This window comes from Bombyx mori, chromosome 17, assembly GCF_030269925.1.
Source record: "Bombyx mori chromosome 17, ASM3026992v2".
NCBI lineage: Eukaryota > Metazoa > Arthropoda > Insecta > Lepidoptera > Bombycidae > Bombyx > Bombyx mori.
Window position 1 is genome coordinate 7,774,779 of NC_085123.1, and position 18,880 is coordinate 7,793,658.

General features: G+C 35.2%; 1 protein-coding gene across 4 annotated transcripts in view; it reads right to left on the reverse strand.

The window, feature by feature from the left end:
- Positions 1-18,880, reverse strand: part of LOC101736272 (kinesin-like protein KIF19) — a 39,804-nt gene that overhangs the window by 18,713 nt on the left and 2,211 nt on the right. For 2 of the 4 annotated variants that reach the window (XM_012691099.4, XM_012691098.4), the window contains exons 2-5: positions 18,012-18,080; positions 15,691-15,801; positions 14,683-14,868; positions 1,385-1,626 (exon numbers count right to left, since the gene is read on the reverse strand). In XM_012691099.4, the coding sequence (XP_012546553.1) occupies positions 1,385-1,626; positions 14,683-14,868; positions 15,691-15,801; positions 18,012-18,080 (608 nt within the window). Of the gene's footprint in view, positions 1-1,384; positions 1,627-14,682; positions 14,869-15,690; positions 15,804-18,011; positions 18,826-18,880 lie in introns of those variants that run through there. The other 2 variants (XM_062673351.1, XM_038017033.2) reach the window with 2 other exon arrangements.

Below are 18,880 nucleotides of genomic sequence, written 5' to 3' on the forward strand. Positions count from 1 at the left end.
TAAAAATATATATTTATTAGGCTTTTACTTTTTGTTTCACACATAATTATGTATAAATACGATTAATCTACAGTACAGCATATTACTATAAAGTCATAAATAAGAAAGATGTAAATAAATAAAAAAGATCAAAAACAGGAAAGTTTAAAGTACACAAATCATTATTAAATCATCACGGAGACCATGTATTTACCATACGACACGATAATTAACAGATTATACCTCTATCAGCTCTAATTATAATCGAATCACAAACCCATTATCAAATCGACTACTATAGAAATTACTGTCGTCGATATATCTATATATGATATGCGTAAAAATTCTCAGACACAGCCCACTGAGTTTCTCGCCGGATCTTCTCAGTGGGTCGCGTTTCCGATCCGGTGGTAGATTCTGCGAAGCACGGCTCTTGCCAGGGTTCGTGTAAGCAACGTCATCAGGTTTGAGCCCCGTGAGCTCACCTACTAGCCACGGTCACGCTGAAATAGCCTCTCAAGGCTATCATCAGCTTAGGTAGGAAAAAAAAAACGTAAAAATGAAGTTTCAAGATTACTTCCGTTTTATACATCATTATTATAGTTGAACTTAAATCATCTTAACTGACAATGAATAACTTAAATGTGAAATTTGTAGTGTAAGCCAAGAAAAACAGCACCCTATCTCTTGGTGTCGTAAAGGCGATTATGAAAGTCATCGGAAAATGGGCAGCAGCGTTCTATGTGTATTACACTGGCCTTTACTGGTGGTATGGAATATTGTGATCCTGTACGGATAGCATTATCCGGACAATTCCGCCATACTCATGCATTCCATTTTGAAGGGCAGTACAGCCTTTATACAATACCTATAATTAAAAACTCGACCTCATGTCTCAAAGCAAGTTGTGACCTATCTGAGCTCCGGTACAAATTTTGCACCGAGTGGACCATGAGCTCGTTCACTGATATATACACAATTTAAAGTCGAAGTTTGGTACCATTTTGCTTAATTTAAGCAGGGCAGGGGCTTTCCCTTCATCTTCAACTCCTATTAGATATTGAGCACTATTTGTACAGCGTCTTGTAAGGTTACACGGGTAGGTAGTACGGTATTTTTTGCGGCTCATAGGATAGAATTACCGTTAACAGTGCAACTGAGACTTCTTTGTAAAAATTCTTCTGTGAGCTTATTGCGAGTTTTTTAGCTTTCTCGGTAGCGTAAAAGTTAGCTCATATTTGTATGGAATGGGATCGTTTGCCTACGTTTGCCGCTAGGGGCTGTGTTTTAACTGCATACAAAATTGGGCTAACTTTTACGCTATCGAGAACGTTAAAAAACTCGCATTAAACACACTGTTGTCTGTGGCTTTGTTTAAATTGCCTTTTCGGGTATGGTACACTACCTTAGCAAAGCGTGTCCTCTTGATGAATGTTGGTTGGCATGGGTGGGCTCTGCGGTGCGAGCCCTGTCACCTCGGGCTAGCAGTTCAGCAACGTGTCCGGCACTATTAGCTCGTAGCTCGCTCAACCCTGTCACCACGGGCGCTCCACTACCACCCTCGTCCCGAAGCTCTAGCGGTCCGGCCGTAGGATTCAACAGATCTCGTATATTCTCGTTGTAAATTTCTAAATATGACATTTTAACCTGTGAAATGATTTTTTTATAGTTAACTGGCTGTATCCGTCCGCTTCGCTGGGCATTTAAAATTAACATTATTATTTCTTACCCCCGCAAAGATTCTCATCACTAACGCCCCCGCAACTGGTGTAGGAAGTCCAACACTCATATAAATATGCCTATCCATTAAGTACATGTATTTTCTACATGGATACCAAGTTTCAAGTCAATCGGATACATGGTTCAGTAGTTATAACGGAACATCCGTAAAGACAACTGTACATTTATATATTAGTAGAGATAATGTTTATTACTTGTTGTGGCTGTGTGATTATTTATCTCTTTTAAAAGTTCTTAATTGTCAATTCAGAGATGAGATTGAGATTTGCAACAATAATATTTTTTCTATATTTTCAAAGTTTTACAGTCCATGATAATTACTCTGTTTCCACCTGTCTTTTAAGGATGTTAATTACCTATTTTTTTATAACAAATAAAAAAATGTAATAAGTGCAACATCTCACCACATAATAACAACGTGAGTAATGTCCTTAATGTTGCATGTAAAAGATGTTATTGTTGATAAACTTTAGTACGAGCTATGACGCATACTGGGTACGTGTAGACATGCTAGGCAACAATGGCGGGCAATGCTGTAAATACTATAATAACAGTCGCGTAGGATATTGATCGCCTATTTATTTAATAATAATGAACTGTGAAAAGTTCTTAAGAGCAAATATATTCCCAGTTTTTGTTACAAAAAATACAATTGAATTTATTTCACATTAATGACTTAATTGGTGAGCCATTATTTGCCTGGAATTGGTTAAAACTCAAATTACCACCATTATAATCACTATTATATTTCGACCAACGATTTTAGGAAAAATAACCCAAGTATGAAACTGGAACTAGTTTATTAAAAAACTGCAAAACGCTAAGCATGAATACGATCTGGTATTGGATGAAACAGAACTCATCCCAGGTAGACTGGAGGTAAAGTGAAGTTGATACGTTTCGCGTGAAGCACATCAATCACGCTCATCACATCTATCACACTGTCTCCCCTGGAAGCTGAACCGGCAGGCAGCTACGGCACTACGACCGCTGCTCCCAACTGGCCTCAACTCAAATCCCCGGGATACTCCGAGCATAGTAGCAAAGATGGCAGACCTAACAAATTCCACCAGTATACACACATACGTAAATTGTGCAGTACTAATTTCCAGGTGACATTTAGGTACATTTGGGTATTTGGTTTTTTTTTTATTGCCCTTATAGACAGAGGAGCATATGGCCCACCTGATGGTGAGTGGTTACCGTCGCCCATGGACTTCAGTGACGCTAAGAGCAGAGGCAAGCCGCTGCCTACTGAAACTTACTTTGGGTAGTTACTTTTAAAAAAGTGTAAATATACAAAGGTCTTTATTAAACTGATCATAATTCGATAATCCTAAAGCTACGCTGCGGTAAGTGTGATGTCAAACACGCCGACTGCAATCCATTATCAGATTTGGCAGGGTAAACGGGGCGAGGTCACAGATTATAATTAAACGAAAAGCCTGTGTTAGAAAATTATTTTGTACGAAACAATAATTCGCTTCTCTCTTACTCTTAATATAGTAATTCAGATGCTTAGGGTGGAATAACCAAGGAAAATTCTATGTGGTATAAAGAATTAGACTTTATGTGTATCACAAGATGCAGCTATCCTCGTGTTCGAATTCTGTAAACAGGTACCAATTTTTCTCAGGAAATAATAACATACTTAACGCGTGTTTTAAGTCTGCAAGGTAATATAGAAATAATAGTAGATCCCGCCTAAGTCTACCTCGAATCAGACATGCACTTAGATGTGAAGGGTGGGACACCCGTATAAAATGAAACTGAAGCTTTAACCTCCTGTATCAACCTTGCAGCATTCAATCTATGTGGTATATGGGCTCCAGTACTACTGAACAACAATCTAGTTAATAAAAAAAGGGTGCGTGTACTTATGTACGCGCGTAAGAAGTTATACTAAATTTTTTTAATTTAATTTTTTTTTATTAAAATTTTAATCAATTTGAAACAAAATCGATTAAACAGCATCCTCAAACACGCATATTGGACATCCCTTTTCTTGACATCGTATAAATTCGGTAATTCTCGGTACGGTTCGGAAAGTTCACCTGCGGCTATATTTAAACTCGCCAAGTTACGTCGGTCGTATTGTAATGAGCGATTTAGTGGGCAACTTCATTTCTGTTAATTTTGTGTCAAGATGCGCGCGCATCGTAAAATTTCACTCTCATCAATTTTTCATAACGCGCCTAAAGAAGTATAACTTCAAAAAATTATTTACAATTTTACGATAAGAATGCTCCTACTAAACAATGATATGCGTGTTTTACGGCGTTTATTTTTTTAAGCTTTCGTGTAGCTTACCTTATGAAAAGTACAGGCACGTCAATTCGTTAATTCATCAGTAAAACAGCGATATCCACATAGATTTTAAAGGGCGTAGTGGTTGCTAGGTAGCGACAAGGTCATTAGCTTGTTTGATCAGGTAATGTTCTTACAATGCCCTTGCAGTTTCGAAAAAAGAAGAAATGTAGTCCTGGTGTTTATCATTATATTTTGGTGTTGGACTCAAATTTAATTAAAGCATTGGCTTTAAATCTTCAAGCACCGTTTGCATAAGTTTCGCTGCTATCTTAAAAAATAATGTTCATCTTAGTCGGATAACCACAACCATGTCTATTATTCTCTTTACAAGGCTATTACACTCACAGAGTATCTATAGCTTCCACTGCATCTTACAGAGCCTACAAGTTCGTTATCAGCAGTGCTAGTTTTACTAAGAAACTTCAAGATGCGCCCTCCTGGCACAATACATGAGACGCAATGCTACGTCGGCCTATCCTTGTTTAACATTTTAGGATAACTAAATATAAAAAATTCTTACTTCCCTTTTTTGGGAAACTTAGTATGGAAAATGGAATACTTAAAAAAAATTTAATTCCTAAAATTGTAAATCCCTCGATAGGCAAACGAATTTTGTATTTATATATTTAGTGAACACGCTGCGGTAGAAACAGGCATGATGGTGCGCTTTCGCTAATCACGTGTGCTTTTAAAAAACTTTGTTTTTTGGAGCTATAGGCGATTATTTGCTAATAATTTAGAAACGACGAACGATTGATAACAATTCCAATATTTTCGGTGACCAGAGGCATTCATAAATATCCATTAGCCATACCGGCCATTTACGATAATAACACGTTTCCACCGTAGTTTACACGTCCAGATGGTAAATAAACTGACAGTTCAATAGCATAGCATACATTTCATAAATGTGACTTATAATTTCTCTAGCTCGAATTTTAATATTAGGGGTTAAAATATGAAATTGCTGATTTGTACTGGAGAATTGAAATTCGTTTTTTTTTCATTTCACATATTTATTTAATCAAAATATCTACCATTATTATCTATACATTTCTGCGATCTAATAGGAAGGTCATTTATGCCTTTGCGATAGAACTCTGGTGATCTAGTTTCTACAAGCTGTGTGAAAGCATTTTGTACTGCCTCCCGGGAAGAAAACTTTTTATCACGTAGAAAATTGTCCAAATCACGAAAAAAATGGTAGTCCGTTGGAGCAAGGTCTGGCGAATACGGAGGGTGACGAATGGTTTCTAATTGCAATTCCTGTAGAGTTAAAACGGGTTCTCGTGCTGTATGAGGTCTCGCGTTAATATGGAGCAATAAAAGTGAAGATCGATTCATGAGTTGGGACTGTTTCACTGCAAGTTTTGCTATCATTGTTCGGAGTTCGGCACGGTAGACATCTGCCACTATTGCTTGAGCAGATCGGAGTAAGCTATAGTGAATAACACCATGCTGATACCACCAAACAGTTACCATTACCTTTTTATTGATAAGCTTTGCTTTAGGACACTGTTGCGGCGTTTGACCTGACCATTGTATTTTTCGCTTACGTTTATCGTAAAGAATCCACTTTTCATCACATGTCACAATTCGATCCAATATTCCTTCATTTCTGTATCTATTCAACAAGGCAACACAAGTTTCAATACGCTTTTCTTTATGCAGATCAGTCAAATCATGAGGCATCCATTTTTCATATTTTTTTGATTTTATTGATTTGACGCAAATGAGTCAATATTGCTGGTATGGTAACGTTAAACCATGCCGCTAATTCCTGGGTAGTTTGGCTCGGATAGGCTTCCACCATATCTTTCAATTCATTGTTATTCACATTTGTGGGCGGTCTTCCACGTAATTCGTTCTTAGAATCAAAATTTCGATCACGAAAGCGTTTAAACCAAAAGCACACGGTGCGTTCATTAGCAGTCCCCTCTCCAAACGTAACATTGATATCGCGAGCTGTTTCTGCAACGTTAGTTCTGCGTCGGATCTCGTATTAAAAAATCACTCGAATTTTCCAATTATCCATCTTGTCTAAGCTGAATAAAAAAAACACCTGAAAGTCGATAATCGAATGTTGCACTTTTTTTAAAAGAAGAACCTCATAAGTACCATTTGAAAAAAGTTTCAGTCAAAAATCTCAAACCATGAAGGTTCTATGTCAAGTACCTATAAACACTACACAATACAATAAAACGGCCTTTTCATACTTTAACCCATATTATTACCACCATATTATTTTACTGTAATATATTTACTCAAAGGTACTTATTTATCACATGATAATTTTTAGTAACATGAAGTTACAAACCTAAAATGAGAACACGTCTGGTGATACAACTATGCCGGTGTTCGAATCCCGAAGGCATACCTATAGTAGATTGCCTGAGGAAATATGTACTTAACAAACCTTCGTATAATGCATCCAAAGTGATGCAATAGTACCGTGTTATAAAAATCAAGCGTTCAAAAAACATAAAGTATATTACCGTGCGAATTATACTTACTTGGGTTATGTTAAACAATTGAAATTCAGACGAAATAGCTCAGGTGAATGACGACATTCACGTTGAGATGTCTATGGCCCCCGGATACCACTTAATACCGTGAGTCATTCACCTATTTATGCCAAAAAATATACTTTTATGCAAAAACAGGAATAAAAATAACATGAATCGGACTATTGTACTAGAAAATAAAGTGTCAAACACTCTACGATACAGTGACTATAATTACCCCTAATGGCAGGTTCAATTCCAAAGGTTAACACAATGAATGGCTCGTCTCCCGGTAATACCAATGAATATTTGATCGTCGCTTTCTTCTATAGAGCATTCGTGACGTCAGCAGATATGACTCATGCCAAGGTGAGTTCAAGCTGTATTCTTCGTAATACTATGGTAACTATTTACAATAGTTCTTTCGTAGCTTAAAAACAAATAATACTTGGAAAGCGTAACAAAAAAAAAACCGTACGTAGTTTTTTGCTAGATTAGCATTATGCAACTACAGTTTCTGTAACTTTTTTTTTTTTAATTGTTTAGATGGGTTGAGGAGCTCACGCCCACCTGGTGTTAAGTGGTTAATATCACAGCTATCTGATAAAATTATGCTGATCTCTATCAACATCAAAATCTTATGGCAAATTTAGTGCGCCTGTATTCCGAAAACTAAAGTGTTTAAAATCAACGCGTCCGGCTCATTCTGATTGTATACGACAAATATTAATATTTAGTTTTGTATTTATTAAAATATTATAAATAACGGAATAAACGTCTTTCAATAGTTAATACTGTAAATAAGTTTTCAATTTATCTTAATAACTGGTATATTTATAAGGTATTTGAACACTTGCTTACATAACGAAAAAAAAACCTTGTGAACGACCGGGCCGCAAGCGCAACATTCGCAAACGGTTAAGCTTTCTACATGATTGTGCGATCTTAAATTGCACTACAAAAAAGATTTCCTCTAATTTTGAGTCTACACTTAGTAAAATAAGGATGTAAAAGACTTATTTGTGTAATTAAGAACAGTCAAATATACCAACCCTATATGACGTGCCTCAACAAATGCAAGATGCATGTAGATGCAAAACAACACCTAGTATTTCACCTGAATCTATGTATCGAAGGTCGGAATAGGGAGGTATCGGTAATGACCTGGCGAGGTGTTCGAACCTCCACAACCTTCTCGAAACCACAAACACGTAATTGATGAATGTTGTCATTAAAATAGGTAGTACCAACATATTATATACACAATATATTGATATATGACCTTGTACCTTATTGATTTTATTCGGAATAGATAAGCATACATACGTTATCTGGACATCCTTCAAAATGTAATTAAGGTGGAAATTTTTGTAGCGTTCGACGCCTGTAGTGAAATACTTAGCATAATTCTTAGTTCCACTTTATTTAGCTACATCTTTATAATATTAATTTTTCATTTTTTATCAACCCTACATGTCGGTAGTTATGAACGAGTAAGTTAAAAAAAAAAGGATTTGAGAGAGATTGAGAGAGAGAGAGAGAGAAACTATGGCATTGTTTAGAATTTAATAAAAACACAGCTTCTTGAGATATCGACTTGCTATTTCAAAGTGTGCGGTGCTATTAACGCGGCGATGTCTATGGCTTCCCCTCCGGTACCCAGTCGATATGAAGATCAAAGTAAAAAAAGAAATAGCTCTACTATTCTTTATTTTAAATTATGAAATTCATTTTTACTCAGCTTTTTTATCAAACGAAACACCAATCATCTGAGTGTTTAGTGCGAGTTTTTTAACTTCTCGATCACGTAAAATTTTGTATGGAGTTGGAACAGCTTCCCTTCGTTTGCCGCTAGGGGCGCTGTTCCAACTCTATACAAAGAGTTAACTTTTACGCGATCAAGAAGTTAAAAAACTCGCACTAAGCATACTAGTTAGGACTAATAAACCTATGCATTGTGATTATGTGGATGATTTCTTCTTATTTAAAACTGTGGCAACCATTAAACAACATTTGAAATCTCTTGATATTTCGAAGGGGATGCTAGTCAATCATTTTTTTCTGCGACAGCGCTACATTAAGTTGTCTTACTCGCTACACCTTCTTTCCAACCTCTCGTTATCCACTTACTATGCCTTACTATGCTTTAAATATGGAAATCTCGTTCGTTGCACCAGCTTAAAATAAAAATATTTCTAAAATTTATACCATCCCTATAATAATCAATGGCAAATTTTTCCGTTGCCTAAGACCTGAAGTTATAGATCAAATACATGGTTATATAGATCTACTAAGAACAATCTCTGTGATTTTAATTTATTTATTATACGCACGGTATGCAATAAGCGAAGGATTGCCACAATTTTGTGAACACCAGATACTCGCAATTTTTTTGACCAAATAAATTTTAAGATTTTTATTTTATAGCTATCGATTTTATAGCTCCAATCTCAAGTACGAGTCATTATATTAATAATTTTTATATAATTAATAATTTAATTAATAATTTTTTTATTCATTTGCCTGTACTCTCAGAGTTTTACAGAGTTATAAGCTCATTTCTAATCTGTTGGCTGGAAGGCTTATTGTAAGCTCTAAGTTCGAACGGGTTAGAGTCACCAACTTGCCGATTTCTGCCGTAAAGCAGTAATGCGTTTCAGTGTGAAGGGGGGAGCAGCCGTTGTACTGTAAAAGTGAGACTTAGAACTCATGTCTCAAAATGAATGGCGGAATTTATGTTGTTGATATTTGTGGGATCCGGTAAACACTTAACATTAAGTGAGCCGTGAGTTTGTCCACCAATTTAGACATAAAAAATCGTGATTTTAGTATTTATTTGTATTTTTACTTTTGATGCTCATTGTTGACGTCAATGAAATCTATACATATAAATAAAATTGGAGTGTCTGTTTGTAATTTTGAAATAACCACTTTTTACTACATGCATATGAATATATATACGGTACATACACCAAAATAACATTTTTTACAATTTTTGTCTGTCTGTCTGTCGGTCCGTCTGTCTGTCTGTTTGTTTGTTCCTGCTAATCTCTGGAACGGCTGGACCGATTTTGACGGGACTTTCACTGACAGGTAGCTGATCATATAAAGAGTAACTTAGGCTACTTTTTTAGACTAGCTTCGCCCCGCGGCGTCACCCGCGGTACGACAATAACCGCGAGTAACATCGCGGGACTCAACTATCAATAATAAAATTTAATGTTTCCGAAGCGAAGCTAGGGCGGGTCGCTAGTCTTAAATAGGCTTATCAATTGTTAGCTTTCATACTTAGAGTTAAGTACTTAAAGACTTAAAGGCCGTTTACCCTTCTTTATTACACAATATTTTTATTCGTTCTGTATAATTAGCAACATAGCACCGTCACTTACTATGAAATATATATAAAGTGAATTGATAGATGGAAGATTTGAAACATTTATTTCGCCGGTTGATCATAGGTTATTATTGAGCGACCAATGATTTTTGTACAGTATGAAAATAATCAGTTTGAATCTGTCTAACAAACTTTCCTTTATCACTACATAGTATAAAACAAAATCGCTTTCTCTGCGCTATATCTGTCCCTATGTATGCTTAAATCTTTAAAACTACGCAACGGATTTTTTTTAATACATAGAGTGATTGAAGAGAAAGGTTTATATGTATAATAACATCCATTAAATAGTGGACAAATCAATAATAAATTACAGTTTGCGAAGCGAAGCGAGGGCGGGTCGCTAGTTATAAATAAATTCAGTCGTATTTCCGCGTGTTCTAAACTTCTAACTGTCCACAGCTTGAATAAATTTTCTCGTAACAATCGTATAACGTGAATGATACGAAATTCTCGAATGTTTACTTTTTGTATCACCTAAAAAATATGAAAAAGGCTATTTGGTATTTTGTAAGATGATTTACAGCCAATCTTCAGTATCTACTGGTTTCCTTTGGCAACGGGGAAAACGTTTGTAGTTCCTGTTGTACGAATATTTATTTATAGTGCTGTTAGTTTCCCAAATAAAATAAACGCAGGTAATATTTTTAATGTTTTAATATATTCAAGTCTCATCGTCCCGCTAGCAGGAACGGAGGTGGCGGACGCCAGCTAATTTTTAATTGTTACTGAAATTGTTTCCAAAAACGCCTATACTCGTAGGTATAGCAATTTTTATGTTATCATGTCAGTTACTAACACCGTCACCTTTTCATTTTTGGAAACAGTTTCCCTACTCTACATAATAAGGTATTCAAAATGCAAATTTGTGTCCTCATACTTTTTTTTTGCCGAAATATTACTCTGCATGAAACAATTCCAACCCTGATAAACACTGCTGGATATGCATAAGGAAATACCTAACCATTTCCGAGCGGTCAAGGTCCTTGAGCCGACATAAGTACGACTAAAGCACTCTGTTTACGTGTCTGCATAAATTATGGAAAACTTTTACTTGCCTTTACAATCAATTAGATATTATAAAAGACTAAAAAAACGAATGGTCTAGCTTTGTTGTGAATTATCTATTGATAACATCCTATATGTAAAAGAAATCTTGAAGCTTAGAAATTTTTCTTTAGCAATTCTGTGGCAATTTTTGGCCACGCTTTTGATTTTATAATATTAATTTTCTCATCATCCGTCCATAGTAGTAATATGCCCTCCTGCCCGCCTATTTTTCTGTGGAATATTCCTCCTAATTCCTATGATCATTACTCGACCTACAATCTTCTTCTAGTTGCGGTAGGAATTAGGGAATTAGGTAATACAGAAATGTATATGAAGGTATTCGAGTATTTATCAGCCATTCATTTGCATTACTATAGCTTCTGTGTAGTTAGAATCAACAGCAACCACACGAAAAGAGTGATTGATGAGAGTAAAACTTCCCTAATTTATTTTGAGTTCCGCAACGAATTTTATTATAAAACCAAAATAGACCTGGAAAATTAAGAAATAGACTTGCCTCTTTCCAATTTGGGAAACAATAAAATCTGAATTTTTTTTAATCTATGCTGATAAAGTAAAAGAAGACGAAATTTAAAAAAAAAATCGTCAACTAACATCCTATAGATGAGTATAGTACTACTACGGGGGGATTTTATCCTATACTAGGCTCAAACTAGCTGGATACACTATTATTATTAAGATATTTTGAGCTTGAAAACACAAATGTCATGCTAATGTTAATATCAGTGGTTAATGTACATAACGCTCTGTGTTATATATTAATCTTACATTTATGAGATCATCTTATTGTCATTAATTATATTAAATTGACCATAAGAATCATTTTTTGGTTGTTTCTTTACTGTACTTTGATAATATTCATTTTTCTTTATAAAATTATTACATTTATAACAGAAATCTCTCGTGTTTGTTCACATTTAACCTAGAAATGTTGCCTTGGCGTAATTTATTTGCACCTGCCTGTACCTTTTAAGTGGATTAAGGTTAAACTATCAAATCCCGTTTTCATTTGTGAAGATAAATAGCATTATAAAATTGAACACAAAGTTCGGTACAATAGCATACCGTAGGTAAAATTTATTTAAGTGTTTGTAAAGATAACGTATCATGATAAGCGTCTCGAATTATTTTTTCTTTTTATCAATGGTACAATACAGATAAGAAACGAGTAAAAAATTCAGCCAAATGCAATATCAGTTATTAAATCGTAGTAACAATGCAACTTATTTTCTGTAATAAAATATTTTATGACCAATACGCGCCATTGTATATAATTTTACTATCAAATTCAAAATAGAGTATGTGCCGTTGTTACACCCACGTTTTTGGGGCCGCCTGAAAATTAAAATCACAAACAGAATAATTTATCACCATCGCCTTTGGGATGTTTCTCATAACTATGAATTTGTATATCCCTAAATATTTTACACAATATTCAGATTATAAAATACAATAGAGGCTTCGATTCAAAATGCGCGTGGCGCAATTCGCGTTCATTTTTTTATAGCCTAAATAGGTGACGAGCTCACGACTCATATGATACCATTATGGGAATATACCTGTATATTGTAACCCAAATCTTACAGAGTTAAATAATTTATGTACTGCTACATACACGCTTAAAAGTACAACGAAATGCTTGAAATTATAAAAAAAATTACCAAGTACAATAAATTATAAAACTTAATCAAATACTAATTTGCTAACATAAATAGATTACCAACCCGCATAGAACTCTTTGCTTTTCAGAGTCAAACATAATAAATTGTGTTTGAATAGTCTACATAAATATTGACAAGAACTTTTATAAAATAATAAACGTATCCTTGCGTCACTGAAGATTACGTGAGACAATGATAAAGCGGACTACAGTGTAAACCGAGTATGAGTAAACGATTTTTTGTGCAAACACTGGAATCACGACGCGACGTGTTGGTAAATTTGCCGTATTGCGCTAGATAACAATAGAACTAATATTAGTGCATTTAGAAACAGTGTCGGTAAACTAAGATACCTTGATTTCACATTAGTTATTTCAATGACTGACTTACTTACTGCACAATGTCTAGAAGTACCCAACTAAAATATAACGCGCGAAACAATTACGTAAGCGAAATGAAAAAGCTATTCTTTTGTTTATTTATTACTAGCGACCCGCCCTGGCTTCGCTTCGGAAACATTAAAACACACATGGAACCAAAAAATAAAATAAAAAAAGTAGCCTATGTTCATCAGGGACAATGTCGGCTTCTAATGGAAAAAGAATTTTTCAAATCAGTCCAGTAGTTTCGGAGCCTATTCGAAACAAACAAACAAACAAATCTTTCCTCTTTATAATATTAGTATAGATTACAAGCAACAACAACAAAGTAAATAGATAAACAAAAATAAGTTAGACCGCACTATTAGACCTACATTATATTTAAAGAAGCATCGAGTATCAACTGTATTGAAAATTTAACAAAGGCGTGGTTTCAGAACCTGCAACAAAAGATATAGGACGCGAGAAAGCTTCTTTTTAAGTCGATTCCATTCTATACATGTCCACACAGACAAATCAACCTTGAGCTCCATATTAATGATAGCCAAAATTCTACTTATTGAAATTTTCATAATTCAATTTGTTACGCACCTCGACAGGCTACTAATTATTCTGAATGTCTCTCTCCTCTCCCATGCGCAAAAAATGTAATGAAATTATATCAATTATAAATTGTTTGTAGGTTAATTATAGAGCTATGTACATATTATTATATGAAAATCTGGTAAAACATAATTCCACGTTTTAAATTAAACAGGCTAAGACTACGAGGCATTTAAAATTATCAAATGAGTTTTAGATAAACATGAAGACGCGCGTGTGGTACCAATTAATTATGATCGCACTTCAAACATATGTATCTCTCTCGCATAAAATGCTTGACTGCAGATCATAGGTTGGTTGGGTTACTGAATTTTCTTGGCAAAACTTATCATACTCGCATATATATAGTACGTAATTAATATGTAGTATATATTAATTGCCTATATATATATTGAAAATGGATAAAATATAACTTGTGTAGTTACATAGATCATATTTTTAATGAGATAACATCCTTCATTTTATTTTATCTCCCTAGGGAAATTTCAGGATTTCTGATACAAATGAGACTTCTCATGTGTCAAGGTGGCGGAATTCACGTTGCTTTGTTTATAGATTACTATAACAGCAGGTGGGCCAAACAAACATAATACGTTATATGTTGTGACAGTAAACATAAAGTAACATTTCAGGACTTCTGTAGTATACAAACGAGGGAAGGCACATAGTCCAAATAAAAGTGCTCCGTGAAGGTACTGGACAACCCTCAGTACTGGGGTACGCGAAGCAAGGAGGATAGTATGCGTATGTAATATAAAAGCATATTTTTTATTTATTGCTTAGGTGGGTGGACGAGCTCACAGCCCACCTGGTGATAAGCGGTTACTGGAGCCCATGGACATCTAAAACGTAAATGCGCCACCCACCTTGAGATATAAGTTCTAAGCTACAACGGCTGCCCCACCCTTCAAACCGAAACGCATTACTGCTTCACCTCAGAAATAGGCAGGGCGGTGGTACCTACTCGCGCGGACTCACAAGAGGTCCTACCACCAGTAGGACCAATTAAATTAATCTAAAGCTAGAGAATAGTAACAAACCTCAAACGAATTAGGATCTTCGCTTTCTGCGATACTAGTGAAGAGGTGATTCAGGGCGCGGGTCATAAGGCCTGTCATCGTGTGCGTTTTCCCCGCACCGGTGGCACCGTAGGCAAATACCGCTCCAGCGAAGCCACGAAGTGTATCGCTCACCAAAGAAGCACAAACTGCATCGTAAACTTCCTCCTAAGCACATTTTATATTGTTTTTACTTTTTAATTAAATATGTCTAAAAACATATTCCGGTAAAACAGTCAACAGCACGTCAATATTTCCCACATGAATTGTTCACAGATTGTTGAATGTAACTACTTAATATAAAATATAAAAATTAGAAAAATGTACTTAGTTTTTTTTTTCAAGATAATGCAAAAGTGTATTCAACACCTTTTTTTTAATGCTGTGAATCCATTTATGGATGGATATCCGGTCTAGGGTGTAAACTATATCGGACTCAGGCGCCTCCAGAGAAGAAGAGGGAGTGGAGGAAGACTAAGGTCGTGTATTCAACACCTACCTACAGGCAAGTGTGGGAAAATTGAATTCATTTGACTACGATAAAAATGTATTCTTATTGGTACTTCGGAAAATATTTGGGGCATTCCACCATTATCATTCGATAGTTGGCGCTCGGTTCATCACAAAACTATTTTGCTTTAGGTATTTGGCGATAGTGAATCACAGAAAATTATGCCGGATTTGACTCTTATTGTTTATTTAAAAACACTAAACCAGTATTGATATTACGTTTTGACAAAAGGTTTAGATTTGAAGTCGGAGACCTAGTTTGCGATTCAGGTTTGACTAAACTAGTTTAGTAGTCAGTCGGTTTTCATACTCGTTATTATCGGTTTACCTTGAAGTACCCATGCAACGAAAGGAAGGTCAAAGTTTCTACTGTAACTTTAAATTCTACTATAGAAACTAAAATTACGAGTATCAACATCTGGGTATATTTAAACTAAAAACATTTAAAATAAACAACGCAATACGGTCGTGACTTCTTACCTGCGTACTTTCTTCCCCGAATACTCGATCGTAAACATAATGCTTTTCATTATGACGACGTTGCCGTAGAACATCCCGCCTGTTGTCAGACTCATCCTCCAAAACTAGCATCTAACAGACATTTTTATTAGTTCGAATTTGAGTATTTTTAGATACAACAGAAGCATTCGTTAGACGAACCCGGAACTGATATAAAGACGACCCAACTACGAACAAATTCGTATTTCAAAAACAAGAAACAGACGAAAAATATCTTTATTTCAAAATTATGTTTAAAAAACCATTTTCCAATTTCCCGCTAAAGCGATTGTAGCTTCAGTCGTTTGTTATTTATGACGTCATCATTACGTAATAAATATTTTTAATTACACAGTAAATGGCACCACGTGAAAATCAGATTTTTTCAATTTGGAAATATTTTTATAAGGTACCTATTCCAATAAAATCAAATTATTTTTCTTCCATTGTAATAAATGAAAAAATTGATAAGATGTTGTTATTAATTTTTACTACATACCATTCTCATGGTAAATATACTTCTTTAACCCTAATCTAGCTTTGTATTGTCCCAATCTTTCATTAGCTAAACCAAGAAAACACATTCTGAGAAATATTAAAGAAGTCTTTTTCTATTCTAGAACCATTTTAAGTGTACCTACGCAGTAGTATTACCTACACAACTAACCTTCCAGATAGTATCAAAATCTCACAGGTTAACTAACTTTGTAGATGAAACCAGAATAGCCCCTCGAGGCTACTGGTAATTAGATAGGAGAAATAAAATGACTAAACTAATAACTACCTGCCTATTTCACTCGCTAGCCTCGTATGCATACCAACTCGTGTCTTCTAATAATATGTAATACGTCACGTCTCTGACGTAAAATGCCCACATAATACCATTTCTTTTTTGGCAAAGTCAACAATGCTGCGTTAAAAGTATCAAAATCTAAATAATTTATATATTTAACTTCATGCGTGTATGTCATGTTCATAATTGACTCTAAAACCGCTCCACCGATGAAGTCGATAAAATTTTCAGGAAATCTTCAGATTGGCTTTGCGGGTGATCCTGTAATGTTCAGCATCAATCTAATCAAAGATCGATATGCAAAGCGGGCCGAGTTTAACTTACCTTTATAATGTAACAAAATATTGAAACAAACCTATCAAACCGATAATAATATCTAAATTCAACACTTTGAAATCGAAACATACTAAAATTACATACAATCTATATGAGATATATATTTTTTTTAATAATTCTATCAGTTCTGTTATATTTTTCAGAACAATAACAAAAATGTATTAATCCAATAACGTATGTAGTCTTTTTTTCTCTCTCATTAAAACAGAAATTAGTACTTTTATATAGCAACTTGCTATCTTATACTAACGTTTATCTATAAATTGAGGAAACGGACAGTTTTAACCAAGTCTACGTCAAAGCGTTATTTAAAAATGTTAGAGATACGACATTGAGATGAAAACTTGGGCGTTTGGCAATGATTCAAAGCAATACATACTGGTGTTTGTAGAAATTAATTTGTAATGTATACAGCACAGACAATTTCAGTCTCATTTTACTAACATAAGTCGATCGACAGGTACAATAGAGTAACACTGTCAGTCAAGTATTGTTTTAAGTGCTTGGACGGGAAAACGAATGATCTTACGCTCGTCCTGGTTTTGAAGACATCACAGAGTGAACATCGCGACCAGCTTTGAGAATTGAGGTGGTAGAGTCCCTCTGCCCCAATTAGGGGCCTCAGGATATTTAATAATCATTTTTATAGTACCTTGAATATTTGTGGTAGAACATGTAGCGGTTCACAATATCCGTGTCTATAAACATGGCGATTCCAATACGCTATTTCTTATGATTTAATAACGGCACCAATTTAACTCAGGTATATTTTAAATATTTTAATATTATAGTTTCTGTGGCGTACTAAGAAAGAAAGTCGTGCTCAGTTGTGACGTGATTTTTAAACGAAGTGGCATATCATACAAGGTCTATCATCCATAATTATTAATATAAGCTTATAACAATAATAACGTAACTGCCGCGAAATCTGTCCTAACGATCTAGCCGCATCAAATAAACTGAAAAAATGTTTTTCACCGTCATACTACTGTACTACTGTTGGGCTGTGTACTTTTTTTTATTGCACTTGTACGCAGACGAGCATTCGGCCCACCTCATGGTGAGTGGTTACCGTCGCCCATGGAATTCAGCAATGTCAGGGGCAGAGCCAAGCCGCTGCCTACCAGTACTTATCGTGGCGTTATACATACTAAAAAAGGTGATTTTAATTTACCTTATCACTGACCACGTGAACAATGCGAGGGCCTTCATCAGAATGTAATGGGCGCACGCGCACCGCTACCTGGAGACAGTATTTAAATTTAATAAAATTGAACTTGAGTACGTACGTAACTTGGGGTCTGTTAACTAGCGATGACAACTGCAATCTGTTAGAAGTATTTATACATTGACAAAAGCAAGTGCAAAGGTTAGTTACGTTTTAGACACAATTATATCAGTTAGCGTAAATCAATCAAAAAGTGTCTATCTATCATAATCATATTTTAATAGAATCAGTCCAGATTATGATGTAAAAACTATTCAAACAGCACACGATACTATTCCAGATTTTTTTTATTGCTTTTTAGGGTGGATGAGCTCACAGCCCACCTGGTGTTAAGTGGTTACTGGAGCCTATAGACATCTATAACATAAATGCGCCACCCACCTTGAGATATAAGTTCTAAGGTCTCAGTAGAGTTACAGCGGCTGTCCCACCCTTCAAGCCGAAACGCATTACTGCTTCACGGCAGAAATAGGCGGAGCGGTGATACCTACCCGCGCGGACTCACAAGAGGTCCTGCCACCAGTAAAAAATAGTAAGTAAAAAATAGTAAATAGTAAGATGTAGGTAATGTATCTTTAAAATACTTCGGCTGTTAATAAATACTTCATAAACAGTTGGAAATCTGATAATGCTCTGAAGACCACCTATGCAACAAAGAAAACTTCGATCCTATGTGCCCAGCATTCACTTATGGTGTTGATGGACTCTGGATAAAACCGCTTGAGAATAGACAAGTTGACGGCTCATCTGCTGTCCCGAGGTAACAAATAGTAAAATAAACAAATATTAAATTGCATTTATTTGCAAATTAAATA